General features: G+C 50.3%; 1 protein-coding gene across 1 annotated transcript; it reads right to left on the bottom strand.

Moving 5' to 3' along the window:
• Window positions 1-1,787: 1,787 nt before the first annotated feature.
• On the bottom strand, window positions 1,788-11,952 carry GET4 (guided entry of tail-anchored proteins factor 4). The gene is made up of 9 exons (XM_078605141.1): window positions 11,757-11,952; window positions 8,161-8,239; window positions 7,087-7,168; window positions 6,143-6,292; window positions 5,264-5,402; window positions 4,339-4,479; window positions 4,136-4,211; window positions 2,984-3,056; window positions 1,788-2,149 (listed from the first exon to the last, which is right to left on the bottom strand). The coding sequence occupies exons 1-9, from the start codon at window positions 11,927-11,929 to the stop codon at window positions 2,067-2,069; spliced, it is 996 nt and encodes a 331-aa protein (XP_078461267.1). The 5' UTR covers window positions 11,930-11,952; the 3' UTR covers window positions 1,788-2,066.
• Window positions 11,953-17,134: the final 5,182 nt, after the last annotated feature.

The following is a 17,134-nucleotide window of genomic DNA, read 5'->3' as shown; positions in this document are numbered from 1 at the left end:
GATCTTGGGCCTTTCCCGTTCGCCAACCTGCAGTGGACAACATGAAGTATGGTAAAAACCACCCCCACGACTGATAGGCATCCATTCTAAGGCAGTGCGCACTTAACAAAGTTGGCGATTTTAAATAAATATTGGGAAACCAATGCCATCCATTTGTCGTTACATTTTCGATAGTTTTTTCTGACTTTTCGCCACTACAATTGCCTAGTAATCGTAAGTGTATCACGCCGTTCCTTTCGTCAAACCTGCATCGATTCCCTCGTCAAACACGCCCCATAAATTTCCGAGGAAAACGAATTGGAGAAAGTAATTAATAAAAATGCTCTTGCAAACTATGAGCTACACAGGCATTCTAAAACACTCCGGCAATATCCATCACTTAGGGACATGCTGATAAAAGTATGCAGGACCCCTATCTCAGCCCCACCAGATAGATGTCACCATTCACAGCATTCAAAATTCGAGTTGTCATGATCCAGGGTCGAAATTTGAAGAACACAATTTCTTGTTTTTTTTTGCCTTCGTGGTGCATGTAGAATCTTTTAGAAGCTGCAGAATTTTCCAAGAACAAATCGCATAGAACACACGCGAATCGTAGATGAGCGACGCTTTACGCGCACCATCCAAACGGCTTAACGCCGATTCATCGTTACATTACGACTACAAGAGCGGCAAGTGCTGCTGGTGGCAAGAGTGTTTCTCAGCTCCCGTCGGTGGGCCAGGGTTCGTAAATTTTACGTTTCCCCGTTTCCCAGCCCTCGCTTAGCAAGCGACGCTCATTTAGCGTCGAGTGCTGCTGTTACACCTACGGGAATTGGAGCCTGCAAGAGAGAGGGCCCGCCGTGAATGAGGACTGGATCTCTCGTCAGCCAGCAAAACTTTCATCCTCACAGTTTTGATCAGAGAAAATAAACACCACCCACTTTCTCACTGCACCCATCCCACCACCACCTCAAAAAATATATAACAGCAATGCTATTTTTAACAGAGAACTTTGGCGAGACAAAATGAGAGGGGGTTTCTCCTCGCTAAACAAGCGCGCACCAAGCCATCGTGCGGAGGAATAGGCAATTGTGAGGGGCCCTAACAGGGCTGCGTCAAATCGAAAGCGCGCTCTGTCGCCGACAAGGGAGATGTCGCTCCGTTTAAAATGGGTGGCGAAATGGTGGGATGTCTGGAGGCGATAGTGACAGGCATCTCGTGGTAGGTGGTAGTGATGCGGATGGAGGTGGCTGACCGAGGTGCTAGTGATGGGTTTCTGGTGGAGGTTGTAGTGTCGCTGGTGGAGGAAGTGGGGGGGGGGGTGATACAGCATAACATTTCAGTGGAGGCAGTCGCCGCTCCACCAACATCGCCACGGTCCTCCGCTGTGTCCGACGCACAGAGACCCAAGCCGAGTGCAACATCCCTCAATGCAGCTACGCTCTCCTCTTCTCTCCTCCATTTAATTTCACCGCCGTTTCTCCCCCGTTGCCGTGAAATGACATCGCCAAAAAAAAAGCCCATGTGCCACATTGCCCAGCGTCCGGCATCAGCAGGGGCTGGCGACAAATTTCACCTCAAATAAAATAGCAGGATGCGTGGGCCACCATCGGCAAGCAACCGGTAACGAACGTGCGGGCAAGCGCCATCCACGGAACTTCGCCCACGATGGTGCCGCTTCCAGCAGCGAGCAGGACTGGTGCTGCGGAGGAGAAAGAGGAGGAGAGGGAGGCCCGCTGTAGTACGCTTCCACCTCCCAGGCAGGCCGCGACGTCTGTTACAATGCAGCGTCTCTTCTCATCTCGTTTTGAGGTTCGCCCATCGCTCTCCTCGCCCTCCAGCCGCCACCGCGTTCGTCCTGGGTCGTACGCGTCGCCTTTCTCAGCATCGCCCCGTCGCTGGTGTGCCACCGCCGTGCGTCGCCACGTTCCGCTTTATTTGGTTTAGTTTTTCGTCTGCGTTGCGCCGTTGCCGCCACGTTGCTCCCCCCCTCACTCCCCCGCCGCCACCGCCGTCACCTCGGTTCGTGCCGCCTCCGTGGCTGGATTCGCGGCCCACGTGTCGTGGCTGCCGGGGCGCCCCCATCAGTCGAGCTCGATGGAGAGGCCGTCCGGCTCGGCCTCCGTACCCTCCTCGTCGCTGCCCATGAGGCTGCTGAGCAGGTTTCCTGCGTGCAACGGTGTGGAAAGACGGTCGCGTTATTCCAAGCGACTGGACGATGGCAGCGGCTTCCCAGTGACAGTCCAGGGGAATTGCTCCACTTGCACAATATAGATCCAACTCATTTCTAAACTAAAATAAACTATTTTTTTTATTTTACCCGGCAAGGACCACTGAGCTATAGAGCTCTTTTTTAGAAGCGACCTGGGCCACAAATGATAGCTCAATGAGGCGGCTTGCCATGTGGAAATTTATAGCAGTCAAATATTTGAAACGTATATTTCTAAATGTGGAGGAAAAAACCGGAGGACCCAGATAAAAAATCCCCGCGACCACGGGAAGACCATACAAACTCCAAATTTACAGGTGTCAGGGTCGGGATGAAACCCATGCCCTCTCGTATGCCAGGCGAGCTAGTTAACATCGCTGCCACGGTGCCAAACAGTGATCTTATTATTAGGTTTTTTCGGTAAAGTCATGTAGGTAAAAAATTAAAATTAATAAAAGTTAAATAAAATTAAAATAAAATAAAAATCACGACGTTTCGGAGGCAACACAAGCTTCCGTCTTCAAGCTTGTGTTGCCTCCGAAACGTCGTGATTTTTATTTTACTTTTATTAATTTTAATTTTTTACCTACGTGACTTTACCGAAAAAACCTAAGAATATGAATCCTTGCAGTCACGAAAGCTTAAAATCTAGAGCCAAACAGTGATTTGGAAAAAAACCACACAACACATATGGGACACACACACACGATACACATTCGACCGCAAAGTTATTTTCTGCCCCATTCAACGCCACTGTGGTGGGCACGCGGGTGACGACGGCGCCGAGCTCACCGATCATCCCTCCGTAGGATGACGTCTGCTTGGGCGGCACTCCGAAGAACAGCTGCCCGATCCTGTCCAGGTACTGCGGTGCGAGACGAGGGGCAGGAGTCAAGGGCACGCTGCGCAAGACCAGGTGCAGGGCAATCATCGCCGCGCAACGACTGCCACGCAATTTTCTACTGAATGTACGTACGTATGTTGAACTTCTTTCGCAACGTACACACCAAACCGTGCTATGTGTGTATGTTGAACTTCTTTCGCACCGTACGTAGCCAACCGTGCGAGTCGGCGCGTGTGCCTCCCGCGCCTCCCACGCCCGTCAACGACGTTCGGGAGAGGTTTATTTCGGGAGCTGTACTTTTTTTTTGATTGTTTACGCCTACGACCAAAACGGCCGGAATGCACCCGATCTTGTCAGATCTCAGACTCTAAATAAGGAGGATTTGAGCATGATTAATACTTCTATGGGAAACCGCCATGACTAATGGTAGCAGTAGATGGCTGCGGTGCTACGGTGTGGGCAGCAGAGGGCAGTGTGGTATAATCTGTTGCCGAACGTGGATGTGTGGCGATGCGCTGACCAGCATGGTGATGCTTGGTAAAACAAATCCCACAACATGCACAGTGTGGGGAGGCCCTCATCCAGCAGTGGATTGATAAAGGGGCAGCACACGTACAAGAAACAACCTGTAAAAATCTGATTTCTGTAGTGGGCGTCTGAGAAGGCTGAGAACCAATCGTCTGAGAACCAATAAAATCAGACAGCCGTCACATGACTACCGAAGGTTGTGGCCTCTGCACACATCCCTTCAGTTTTAGACAAAATGTTGTCTTCATTGGTCAAACACAACCGCGTCATTGTGTGTGATGGGGTTTTTTGTGCAGACACCGGATAAAGAGCTGAGACCATCAAATCAATAAAACTTGAGAACTCGGATGGATGAATAATTTTTTTAATCCCGGGATCTCAGCAGTGGCAGCTTGGTGCTCTGACCCCTGACCCAACCCAGCCACCACATGGAACAGATTTTAATCAACGAATCGCTGCATTCTGAGCGCCGACATCCCGATGGCTAACAACGGTGCAGATCGCCGAGACGACGCGTCGTAGCCGTTTTCACCGTCGAGCGAACCTGTCCCCAGACGGGAAAGTAGCCTCACCTCCAAGTAGACGGGATCTCTCTTGATGGACATCTGGTAGACTTCACAGAGCACCGTGAACACGGTCAGCTTTCCCCTGCTCGCGCACAGCGCGCACATTTGCGATCAGCGGGTCGGCGCGTCACGAGGACGCGTGAATGTGCGAGGCGCGAGGGTTTCACGACGCGACGGCCACGGGACAACCCCTGGCGCGCCACACTCACCCCTCGATGGCGAGCAGCAGGAACCAGATGAAGTTGAGGAGCGGCAGGGAGAAGGGAGGCCCTCCGTCGATGAGGGGGTGCTTCTGCGTGTACGTCACGAACACGATCGTGGCCGTGCTCTTGTCCTTCAAGCACAGGAACCTGCGGGGCGACACGACATCGCAAGCGGCATATCGGTTTCCTCATTCCTTTAGAACTGCTTGTGTTTTAGTTTTGTGTCCTTCCCCCCGCACCTCCGATTAGTGCGGCTGGCTGCGTACGGTGCGAAAGAAGTTTAACGTACATACGTACGTGTGCGCAAGTGCTCGACTTGGAGTGAGTGGAAGCGAGCGAGCAAATTATTGAGTGTACGGATAAGTGAGCGAGCGATTCAGTGAGTGAGTTATTTTATTAAGTGAATAAACGGGTGACTGAAAAAGTTAAGTTACTCCACGAGTGACTGAGTGAACAAAATATTTCTTAAAAGAATGAACGAGTAGATGAGTGTTTTGAGTAGACGAGAGAGTGGCCGAGCTTGCAAACGTACGCGTGAGCAAGTAAACCTAGATTTGAAGCTTTCGTGACTGCAAGGATTCATACTCTTAGGTTTTTTCGGTAAAGTCACGTAGGTAAAAAAATAGAAATAAAATAATAAATCACGACGTTTCGGAGGCAACACAAGTCTCCGTCATCAGGTGGGACCGTCACAGCTACGTACAAGAAACAACCTGTGACGGTCCCACCTGATGACGGAGACTTGTGTTATTTCTATTATTATTTCTATTATTTTTTTTATTATAATTTTTTTTTACCTACATGACTTTACCGAAAAAACCTAAGAGTAGCAAGTAAACCAACAAGTAAATTACTCGAGTGAACGAGTAAGTGTGCAAGAAAATCAGCAGGCAAGTGAGCGACTGAGTAAGCGAGCGAGCGAGCGACTCACTGTAGCACGGCCTGCGCCACAAAGAGGTCGGCCTCGCCGGGGAAGGATTGCGTCGTCGCGTGCTCCACCAGCATGAGCGCACAGCTCTCCCCGTCCGACGCGTGCAGGAAGTGGTAGCGCGACTCGCCGTAGTTCTGCTCTGCACACGGCGTTCGTCGCACACCAACGACGCTTCGAGTGTTAACACGGCCACCCGCGTCACTGCCACTTTAACCAGGTACCCCGCTCACGCACATCACTACCACCTCGATCACCACCCACAATCACCACCACCTCAACTGGCCACCCCGATCACGCATATCACTACCAGCTCAACCAGCCACCGCAATCACCACCCACGTTACTGCCACTTCAACCAGGATGTGAAACCTTCCTAAAGCTGCTAGTTACCCAGTGAACCCTTTGGGATTATATTGATCGTACGCAATAAGCTCCGAGCTGTCACCACTACCTCACTCACCAGCCTCCCCCCCAACTCCACAACTCTATCTCACAACCCCGGCACTCACCACCATCACCACACCTCACCACCTCGCCGATCTCAACGTCGTCCCAACTCACCACCCCATCAACTCACCGATATTTCACTCACTCCCTCCCTCCCCACTCGCCACCCTCCCCACTCATCACTTCTTCCCCCACACCACAACCTTCTCACTCACCACCTCCTCAACCAACTAATTTCTCATTCACAAACTCCACAATCGCCACCTTCCCCCGCACCTCCGATTAGCACGGTTGGCTATGTACGGTGCGAAAGAAGCTCCAACATACATACGTACACCATTTCCCCCCGCCTTGGCCAAACCACAACCTCCGCACTCATCACCGCCTCCCTCACCACACGCCCTGGCTCGCCCGCCGACCCTCGCTGCTCACCTTTCCACAGGGTGAGCGCCAGTAGGCGGTGGAGCTCGGGGTGCCCGCGCCGCGCCGTGCCGTCGCGGGACCACTTGACCGCGCGCGCCGCGAAGTTGGTCCGCTCGGGGGAGTTGGGGTCCATGAGTGAGAAGAGGCGCGACAGCCGCTCTGACAGCGCAGCGCCACGACACCGTCAACAACAACTATGCGTGTAATCGTCACCGTAGTTAACCGGAAAGCAAGATGCGCTCTTTTTTTAGACGCTTTCTATTAACTCACTCTGTCTGTTGTTGTTGTTGCATCCTCAAATCTTGTAACTCAATTTGAACCCACTTCCCAATGTGGTATAGACTGCAAACTTGGTATACTTATGGTCATACTGATGACAATACTACATTCTATCAGAAAAAATAAAAAAATATTTTTTAAACAATCTTTTTTATATGTTTCGGCTTGGGTCTAATTGTCCACGCTCAACTGACGTTGGCTGTAATTGACCACGGCCCCTTACGTTATGTGACAAGCTTCGGGGCCACTTCCTGGAGTCGTGGAGTTCTTCCATTACTAGTACGGTACATTTCATTAAAGCGTGTTCAAAAAAAAAAATGTATATCACTTATTTCCCCTCAAAATGTTTCAAAGGAAAAGTTGGCGATGCATTTTATAATCCGATAGGTGGCCTGAAACCTGGTGTCTAGACACGCAAGATACAACTGTCATTGTGATCAGCGTCCAATCTACACGCCATTCAAACTCTGCGCCGTTACGCCTATCTGCCACTCGTCCTACGCCCTCCACTTGGTCTACAAACCCCTCGGCCCACACGCCACGAGGTCTACGTGCCGCCCGACCTTCCTTCCTGCCACTTGGCCTATGTACCATGCAACGTGTATACCACATGCGAGCTGGGCGGAGTGTCATTGAGCCTGGCTGACTGCGGTGGAGCCGGGTGGCGTACGCACCGAGCAGCTCCTCAGTGACCGTGGCGGAGGATTTCTCCAGCGACTCGAGCACCAGCATGGAGAGGTCCGCAGCGCTGTTTTGCTGCGGCGGCAGAGACACGACAAGGAGCGTCACACACACAGCAGCAGCAGCAGCAGCAGGGGAGTGCCACACGGAGTCACGAGTCATCTTCTCCTTTCGTATGGCTGATGTAGATGCAGAGCAACAACTTACAATTTCACATTCAGGTGGTCAAGGCCAGATAACCGCATCGGGAGCGGCAGAGTGGTGCATCGCTGCGATGTCGCCTTCGTATTTTTGGACGGGCACTGCATCGTCATACGTTGTACGGTCTGTTCCGGAGATTTTTATTTATTTTTGTTCCATTTGTGTGCACACGGGAGGGGAGCGTCACAGTCTCCCACACAGCCGGCGAGCGTCACACACAGCTGCAGAGTATCACAGCGTCACACACAGCAGCAGAGTATCACAGCGTCACACAGCAGGCGGGCGTCACGCACAGCGTCATGCTCGGCAGAAGAGAATTGTAGTCAAGTCACGATTCACAATCCCCCTGCGGTTTAATCATTTCAACGATTCAGTCCCGATTCAACCCAAGAGTCACACTTCTTTCTTCATCTCGTTTGTGGCATCTTGTTATGTTGTCCCATTGTGCCCGTTTCGTGTTTTTTGGTCTTGTTAAATGTTCTGACGAATTAGCCCACATTGGAAATGTGTACACAATGTGTATAATCAGTTAAGAGGGTGAGGGAGAGTGGTTTGGCAGAGCTGCTTGGTGCAGCGGTTTAAAGGGGGTGAGAATTTGGTGGAGCGGTTCCAAGGGAGCGATTCGGTGGAGCAGTTTGGTGGAGCCGTTTTGTGGAGTGGTGTATGGGAGGAGATTATGGGAACCCTTTAGGGGAGCGGTTGGTGAAACTGTTTGGGGAAAACGGTTTGGGAGGAGCGGTTTGGTCGTGTCTAACCTCCCACGCACATGTTGACCGCTAACATTTCCAAATACTCACACATCAAAACCGCGAAACTCCATCGTCATCATCATAACCATCATCGCGAGCTGGGGCAGCGAGCCTCACCTGGTTGTGTTTGAAGAAGAGCAGAGCCCCGGAGAACATGAGCTCCACCACCTCGCTGTGCCGATTCTGTGTCGTGTACCTGTGGCAGCCACGGTGGAACATGGGAAGGGGTGTGGAGGGGGTGGACATGGGTGGAGGAAAGGTGGGGGGGCAAAGAAGAGCACAATGGCAAGATGTTAACTCCCTCGCCTGGTATACAGGAGGTCGTGGGTTTGAGCTCAACTCTGACGGCTGTATATTTGAAGTTTGCATGTTCTCCCCGTGGTCGTGTGGATTTTTCTCAGGGTCGTCCGTTTTTTTCCTCCACATTTAGAAAAACATGCGTTTGGAGTTTATTTGGCTGCTATCAATTTCCACGTTATGAGCCACTACGTTGAGCGATCATTTGCGGCCTGGTTGCTTCTGAAAAAGAGCTATGCAGCACATTATTTATTGTAAAGTAACAATTATTGTAATATGTATTCATGGTTTATGATGAGTAAACTGCAGTTGAACTTTTGAGTCATCTTTACTCATACTGGAAGTACAAAAAATCTGAAACATTTTACCATAAAAATCCAATGCCAAAGTTAAGGGAAAGTGATATCACTAAATCATATTCTCTGGATTATAATACGCTCCAGAAAATAGACGGCCCTCCAACTTGTTCCGTTTGTCAATAAAGTTACACAAATCTAGTCAATAAAATTATATTACTGTATAGATATACTCCGGATTAAGATAAACTCCCAACTTTGCTTTATAATAATTGGGAAAAGCGTGTTTTATAATCCACCGAAACGGTAAGTGTCATATTGTAAAAATTGTATATCGTATACTTCCGTGAACATCATGTCGTGGCAACCCTACTGCTGCACCACGTGCATTACAGACATATAGACCGCACCAAGGTGGTTTAAGCAGCGATGACACAAGCCATGACCTGCTCAATGTTAGTGTGAGAGTGACCAGCTCAAATAACATCAACAAAACCCCACATACGGCTTGCCACGCACGCACTCACTCAACACAAACATCAGCCGAACAGCGGCCAAGGTGTACGTCATAAATAATTCACGGTAATCACAGTACCTGTTTTGTCAGTGTTAAAGAGGTTGCTGCCTGTATCGAATGCACTGACAAAGAGAATGGAATAGCTGAAACATCGGGAAAGATAGCTGCATGCTTGGAATTACACCGAGAGACAGAAAGCTAGGAAGAGAAGGCCAAGTATCAGGGAAATTAGAGACATCGTATTGGCTGGGCTTGAGCAGGACATACCGTTAGAAAAGAGATTGACCGACAAATGAGACTGGTGACGGAACGACAGCCAAATGACAGAACGTGCCCAAAAGTAAGCTCTCCGCGGAGATGGAGCGAACGAATCAAATCTTGTCGAGAAGCATTGTTGATTGTGGCAGTGCAAGAGGGTGGGAAGGCCTTCCTCTGACAGTGAATTGATCAAGGCTGATGATGATGATGATGGGCAAATAAAGGTCATAAACACGGCCTACATTAGCAGTAGTTACAGCCTAATTCTGGTGAATATGCTCACAAATGTGCAATTGTGCACGCAGCAGAGGGCGGCAGGGTGACGTGGTGATAGCCACTCGTGCCTCACAGCAAGACGGTGTTCGGGGTTCGATTCCCAACTCGGACGCCATCCTGTTAGGAGTTTGTATGTTCTCCCTCTGTACTTCAGGGGGTTCCCATAGCTAAACAAATACATGTCACTGGTACTGCCCAAATTCTGTATCCAAATGATGAAAATGTAACTGGAAGTTACTTAACAAAACTTAAAATAGCATCGCCCCCGACTGCAAAAACTTCACAGGACCCTTACGAAACGAGTACGTGTTTGAGACTCTGCGAGACTTTTTTGGGTAAATAAGTGTAATAAAAATGATATAACTGAAGAGCCAAGGACGGTGTGCATGTGTGTCCTATGTTCAGGCTTTTAAACCTTCACTTGGTGTTTGCTGCAATCTGATTAACCCTAACCCAGGTCTCCCTTGCATAAAAAACACACAGCGGTGGATCGACCAACCTCCCTGTTGAGGTATTTTCACAGTCAATCAAAATGATAAATAACTACTTTGCCATTTGCGCCATTTTTATTGCGCCAAGGCTATCACAAAGGGCGCGACGTTTCACAGGCATAGTCTGTTCGTGATATTGCAGCAGGAGGCGGTATTGCTGCGTTTTCCATTTGAGTAACGTACAAGGTACGTTTCCAAAATTGGACCGCCTTGCCGGCATGCGGCTTTTACCATCTGCTGTGAACTAAACGGCACGGTTCATGGTTAATATATACCCCAAGTATTAATTAGGGCGGCCGCGAGACTCGAACCACGAGCCTCTGCAACAAGCGGAAAACGCATGAACGCTCGTTCCGTCCCCCAAACCTCCCCCCCCCAGTGACTTCGAACTCGCGTGGAGCAATCCAGAACAAAGCAAGCCCAGGGGTAAAGAGCGGCACGATAAGAGCTGTTTATTTATTTAGGTTCTGTCCGACTCTATAGAGAGACGCCGTGCCACGGCAAATAAACGACGTAAAAAGTTGAGACGTGCAGCAGTGAGGACTGGGAATATGAATTGCAAATGTTTAAAACAATCAAACTCCTACTACACGAGGCGATTCGATTGACTGTAACGATTTAGGGTCGCGACACGAATCAATAAATAATGATAATTTTGTTTTACCTGCTCGTTTGTATGCTCGTCTCTCAAATGTTTCGGCTCGTTGGTATTGTCGGTCACGTATGTCTTGGTCTCGTTCACATTACGATTCGAGACCGTCTGTTCTGTTAAAGATTCGTATGTCCGCTTTGGTTTTGATTGCGTGTTTCACACGTCGTTGATAACGTATCCGCGTGTACGGTCTGTCTCGTTTATTCAGTTCCGTTTGCACTGCGGGTCGTCGGATCTAAACGTGTGCTTCGTTTGTACTTTCTGATGCACACCGTATCGATTGTACCGTCTCGTGTGTACGAGTACGCCTGGCGCGTCTGTAATCTGTGCGAACGAACGTTTGTTCTATCTCAATTCTAATCTCATCGTCTCGCCTCTGCAGTCTCGGTGCCTAACACCCGCAATCAAAGCCACGCCCGGACAGGTCAAGAGCGGACTTTAACAATCACACCGAAAGAACCAAGAATATGAATCCCTGCAGTCAAGAAAGCTTTAAATCAGAATCACACTACACTCAAAACAAAAGCGCTCGCGCGCTCTGCGAGCCAGTTGATACATCTTCTTGGTTCTTTCGGCAAAGTCACATAGGTTGATAGAAAGTTGATACAATTAACCTATTGTAGCACCCAGGGAATGTCCTACGACCTGCCAAGCGAGCCTGCGACACTTTATTACGCGTCATCAATACGCACGCACCTAGCCTGGCACACGAGCTGTGGTGACGTGCCCGTCAACTTCTTGGCGAACTGCGGCGGTTCTTGCTGGGCAGGTGGGTGAGTAAGTGGAATGAACGGGGGCGGGTGGGTTGAATCCCTGCGGGCCCAGTGACCGCATCCCCCCGCAGACAATCCAGGCCAACGCAGGCTCCGACTCGGGCCTAGCACCAACCCCCCCGGCGCCGCTGGGTGGGCTGAGGGAGAACTGACCGGTGGAAGAGCGTGCGGTACATCTGGTGCGCCTCGTAGTAGTCTCCGCGCTCCACGCTGGCGCGAAGTTTCCCCTCCACGCGCTGAACGCCGCCCCGCGCAGACGCAGCAGCGGCAGCGGCGGCGGCGCTGCCGGCCGCGTTGCTACCTTCACCCTCCGTCTTCTCCGCCATCGTCTCGAGAATGGACGGGAATCGATTCCGTTAGTTAACAATTAACCGTGTGTCGATTCCGTCGTTGGATCAGGGCCGCGGGAATCGATTTGCGATTCATAGACGTCGATTAGCGACGCGCGGATTTCGCCGTTGTGTTCGAGTGAAGGGGGTTCGATTCTGGTTGAGATGTCGATTTAAGGATCTATCGATGTCGAAATTGCATTTGAGCTAACGAGAATCGATTTGGGTAACTTAGTGTCCTTAGCGATACCTCGATTCCTGTGGGAATGTATTGTTAGCGATTACCCAAAATTGGTGCCATTGGATGAGATCGATTCATAGGAATATTATGGGCCGTGGTCGATTTAACGATTAGACGGGTTAGGATCGATTAATCGAGTTTGTTTAGCGAATGTCAATGAATGGATGTCTTGATTCAACAATACTTTATTGAATCGATGAATTATAGAAATCCGGATGAGTTAATTTTCTTACAATTTCGATATTTGATATTTAACGGTTCGCTACTCTAGTTATCGATTCCTCGATATGATCTAGACTTTAATTGATTCGGGAGGCGATCATTTCGGACAAGTGGCACAGCAACGATTCATCATCCTCCAGCCCTACGAAACTTGCCATTTCAGAATCTGAATATTTAATTTACACCGGATAAATCCGATGACCTACAAAGCTCTTTTTCTTCACACATGTGAATGACTGACCAAGCTAAAACCTGGCATGGCAAATTCGAACAAATATTTTGTGTGTGTGTAGCCAAATGAAGATTCATAATTGATTGTTGGGTCGATAGGGCTTAGAAAACCATCAACTCTCCACTGCGCCTGAGAAGTCGGTTCAATCAGAACTCAGTCGATGTGGATCTTATTTTGTATTTTTTTTAATACTTCGCCTGAACTGAAGGCGCTTCTAAAAAGCGATAACAAAAACAAGATAGTGATTAATATGGTAGGGTTCGTGCCATTGGGAAGGGATGATCGTGGTCCCGTTTAGCCAGTTGCCCGGATATTTTAGACGTGAGCACAACAAAAGCAACAAAGATTTTTTTTTAAAACCCATCAATATTGCAGCAAAATCGAGTACAGCAGGGCCCTTAAGGAACATTGCACAACTAACAAACGGACGTTAACGAAAGACACCAGAAAAAGTTAGGTAACAGATGCACGTAAGCTCTATTTTAGTCGAACATGTGGACGCCACGGTGGCTAGGAGATGTTCACTACCTCGCCTGGTGTACAGGAGGTTATGGGTTCGATTCAGACCCTGACGCCTGCTGTATATTTGGAGTTTGCGTGTCTCTCATCATCATCATCACGGTGGCTTTGTGATGTTAACTACCTCATCTGGTGTACAGGAGGTCGTGGGTTCGATCCAGACCCTGACGCCGGCTGTATATGTGGAGTTTGCGTGTCTCTCTTTCTCCCCGTGGCCGCGTGGATTTTTCTCGGGGTCCTCCGGTTTTTCCTTTCACATTTAGAATCAACGTCACCGCGCGTTTAGAGTGTTTCACTGCAGTAAATATTCCACTTGATAAGCCGCTTCGTTGGGCTGTCATTTGTGATATAGCCAGGTCGCTTAAGGGCCGTCCATAAATGACGTCACGCACCTGGGGGGGGGGGGGTGGTCAGACATTTGTGACGATGTGTGACGAGGGGGGGGGGGGGGAGAAATGTGACGTCACATAAAAATGCGCAACTTTAAATAACTATAGACAACACGTTAAACATAATTAAATAGACGTTTTAATAAATGTTTTCTCCTACAACATCAGAGTGCAGCGCCACACTAAATACGCACTACAATGACAATAGTTTAAAGCGATTTGAAGCATGTCTTATTTGGGGGGGGGGCAGAGCTTTGTGACGTCATATTTGAGGGGGGTCTGACTTTTTGTGACGCCGTGTGACGAAGGGGGGGGGGGTCAAAAATCGTCAAAAATCGCGTGACGTCATTTATGGACGGCCCCTAACGGGGTCTTTATGCAGTTGCGAAATCGGAACCACAGAGTGCACGGGTGAGCACGGACCAGCAGGTGGCGGACTTAGCTCAGCTCGGACTCTCTCTCTCTCTCGACTCACTCTCGTCTATCGGTCTGTGCATCGTCTGCGTGGAGCGTGGGCGAAGGGGGGCGAGCGAGGGTGTGGCTGGGAAAACAGTGAGGAGCGAGAGGGGGAAAGAATGAAAGGCATTGGAGTGGGGAGGGGGGCCAGCAAAAGTGATTTCCCCCACCTCTCTCTCTCCTCATCTCCCCGCCATCTCCCACTTTCCTGCCGCTGGGCAGACACAGATGCCAGGTTTTGGTTCACTGTATTTAAAGTTAAGCAGTACCACTCCACCACCACCCTCCTCCTCCCCAGCTCCCAGACGCAAAACTAAAACATATTTAAATAAATAAGCCTTCCAACCGCACCCCTCCCTCTACTGCAGAGGCAACACGCGGTGCCACGTGGATCACGAGGATGATGGAATTTGGGAATTTCCAAGGCTCCCATCACCCACTTATCGCCCCCATCACCCTGCACCCAACATACCCACCACGCTAACCCCACCTATCACTCCCCGCACCACCACTTCCCCACCCATCACCCTAAACAAACCAACCTAACCACCACCACCAAACCCCACCCCCATCACAAACAACACAAATAACTATGACCCACGCTGTCCCATACCACCCCCCTCCTCCCTCGGGGGAATCATAACCACAACTCACGCACTACTACCACCACTACCAAACACCCTGGCTCTCAGCAGCCCTCAGCAGTCACCCACGCCCACCCTTCTTGGAATTCGGCAGGAAAAGGTGACGCAAGGAAGAGAGACAGACAGGAACACGAGGCGCGATCGGGGAAACTTATTGAGTATTGCTCCGTCCTTGCTGTTGATGGAGGACTTTGGGTGAACGGCCCCCTCCTCTGTGGCTGTAGTAATCTATCGAGTGATCGCACGGCTATTAAAAGCTCGAGCGAAGGCCCCTTGCAGCTAGCTGCTTGCAGTGACGGGTCGGTCTCGAGAAAATAGTCTCGTTGTGGTCATAAGATCCACGCAAGGCTCGCGTTGGAATTGTTTGGAAAACTATATTTTTGGTTTTGTTCATAAATTTTCGATTTGTTTATAAAGTTAGACGGAGACCGCGTGGATTAAGAGAAGACTGAATCTCGGGAATTCCACGACAATGGCTCAGCACATAATACACCCATCGCACAATCCATCACCCCACCATCATCAAAACCCATCGCTCACACCATCACAAACAACAACCGCCATTCGCCACGAAGTGCCTGAGACGTGACCAGGCTGTGTGCACGTTAAGGCCACGTGAAGTGTCGAAACAACAACCACAACAACAACAACAACCCACTCGCACACTCATCAATACAATCCAACCACCCCCTTCCCGCCTCCAATTCACACCCAACAATCAACGACATCAAAACGCCGGGTGTGTTGGGTATCCCATCGTGCCGCCCTTGCTACTGCCGACTCGCCTCCTCGTAACCAACCCCGGTACGTGACCACGACTGGTTGAAAAGACATTCGTGCCAATTGGTGTCTTGCTATTTGTGGTGGGTATTATTCGGGATAATTCTGCCCGACTCGATCGCGTTTGTTGTGCTGTGGGTGATGCGTCGCCTATGCGTTGACATCGGCTCGCTGACTCGCTCACCCCATACGGCAAATATAATTACCTGCACTTACATTTTAAAGCGTTGTTTTAATTAACAAACAAACATCTGTTAAAATAGTACTTCCACTGCTCAGTGTTGTACTTTATACGTTTTAATATTGGCGTATTGATTATGCAGATGGCACGGGGTATTTTTTTTAACTCAATACTGTATATTTTTCTCGTTTCAGAAGTTTAATTTCAACTGCGCACCCGTAAACACCGTGCGTGTGTGAGAGCGTTTGTTTAGCCTTTGTTTATCGTGTAAATAAAGGATACATATTGTTCGGTTTAGGATCTGGTTTGTGCCAAGTTGGCTGCCGAGTGTGAATCTAAACACAGTAACTCCAGCACACACAGCAAGCCTGCCCCTCCCCACACCTCCCTCCCTACCTTCTCCACCCTAACTCCCTGCTACATGCAGCCCCCTCTCTCGACACACCCGCCTCTCCTCTCTGCCCACCCCATCCACCTCTCTCCAACACACGCTCTCCGGTCTTCCTAAACCTCTCTCTGCCCACACCCATCCCGTCTCTCCAACACACGCTCTCCGATCTTCCTGAACTCTCCTCTCTGCCCACACCCATCCACCCCTCTCTCCAACACACGCTCTCCCATCTTCCTGCAACTCTCATCTCTGTCCACACCCATCCACCCATCTCTCCAACACACGCTCTCAGATCTTCCTGCAACTCTCATCTATGCCCACACCCATCCACCCCTCTCTCCAACACACGCTCTCAGATCTTCCTGCAACTCTCATCTATGCCCACACCCATCCACCCCTCTCTCCAACACACGCTCTCCGATCTTCCTGCAACTCTCATCTATGCCCACACCCATCCACCCATCTCTCCAACACACGCTCTCCGATCTTCCTGCAACTCTCATCTATGCCCACACCCATCCACCCCTCTCTCCAACACACGCTCTCAGATCTTCCCGAAACTCTCCTCCCTGTCCACACCCATCCACCCCTCTCTCCAACACACGCTCTCCCATCTTCCTGAACTCTCCTCCCTGCCCACACCCATCCAGCCCTCTCTCCAACACACGCTCTCAAATATTCCTGCACCTCTCCTCCCTGTCCACACCCATCCACCCCTCTCTCCAACACACGCTCTCCGATCTTCCTGCAACTCTCATATTGCTCCTCTCTGCCACAACGCTCTCTCTTCCATTTCCCGCACCGCTCTCCCCACAGACCTCTTCCCCCTCTTTAAATTACCACATCGCGCTCTCTCTCTTCTCTCCCACGCGTCCCCCCCCCCATACCGTCTCCCACGCATCTCCCCCATCCCCTCCTCTCCCCCATCATCTCTCCCACGCCTCTCACCCATACCCTCCTCTCCCCCATCATCTCTCCCACTCCCTCCCTCCCCTCCGCGAGACGTCGGTAAGGAAGTGACGCCGGCCTCGTCTCAGGTGTGGGGGAGGCGGAGCGCCAGGTGCGCGCAGCTAACCCCTCCCTGCTCCCTGCTCCCTCCCACGCCCCCTGCTCCCTCACCACTCCCCCCCACATCTGGACAAAGACC

This window comes from Lampetra planeri, chromosome 23 (assembly GCF_965212315.1).
Source record: "Lampetra planeri chromosome 23, kcLamPlan1.2.h2, whole genome shotgun sequence".
Classification (NCBI taxonomy): Eukaryota; Metazoa; Chordata; class Hyperoartia; order Petromyzontiformes; family Petromyzontidae; genus Lampetra; species Lampetra planeri.
Note: the sequence above shows the minus strand (reverse complement) of the source record. Positions and strands in the feature narration are given on the sequence as shown.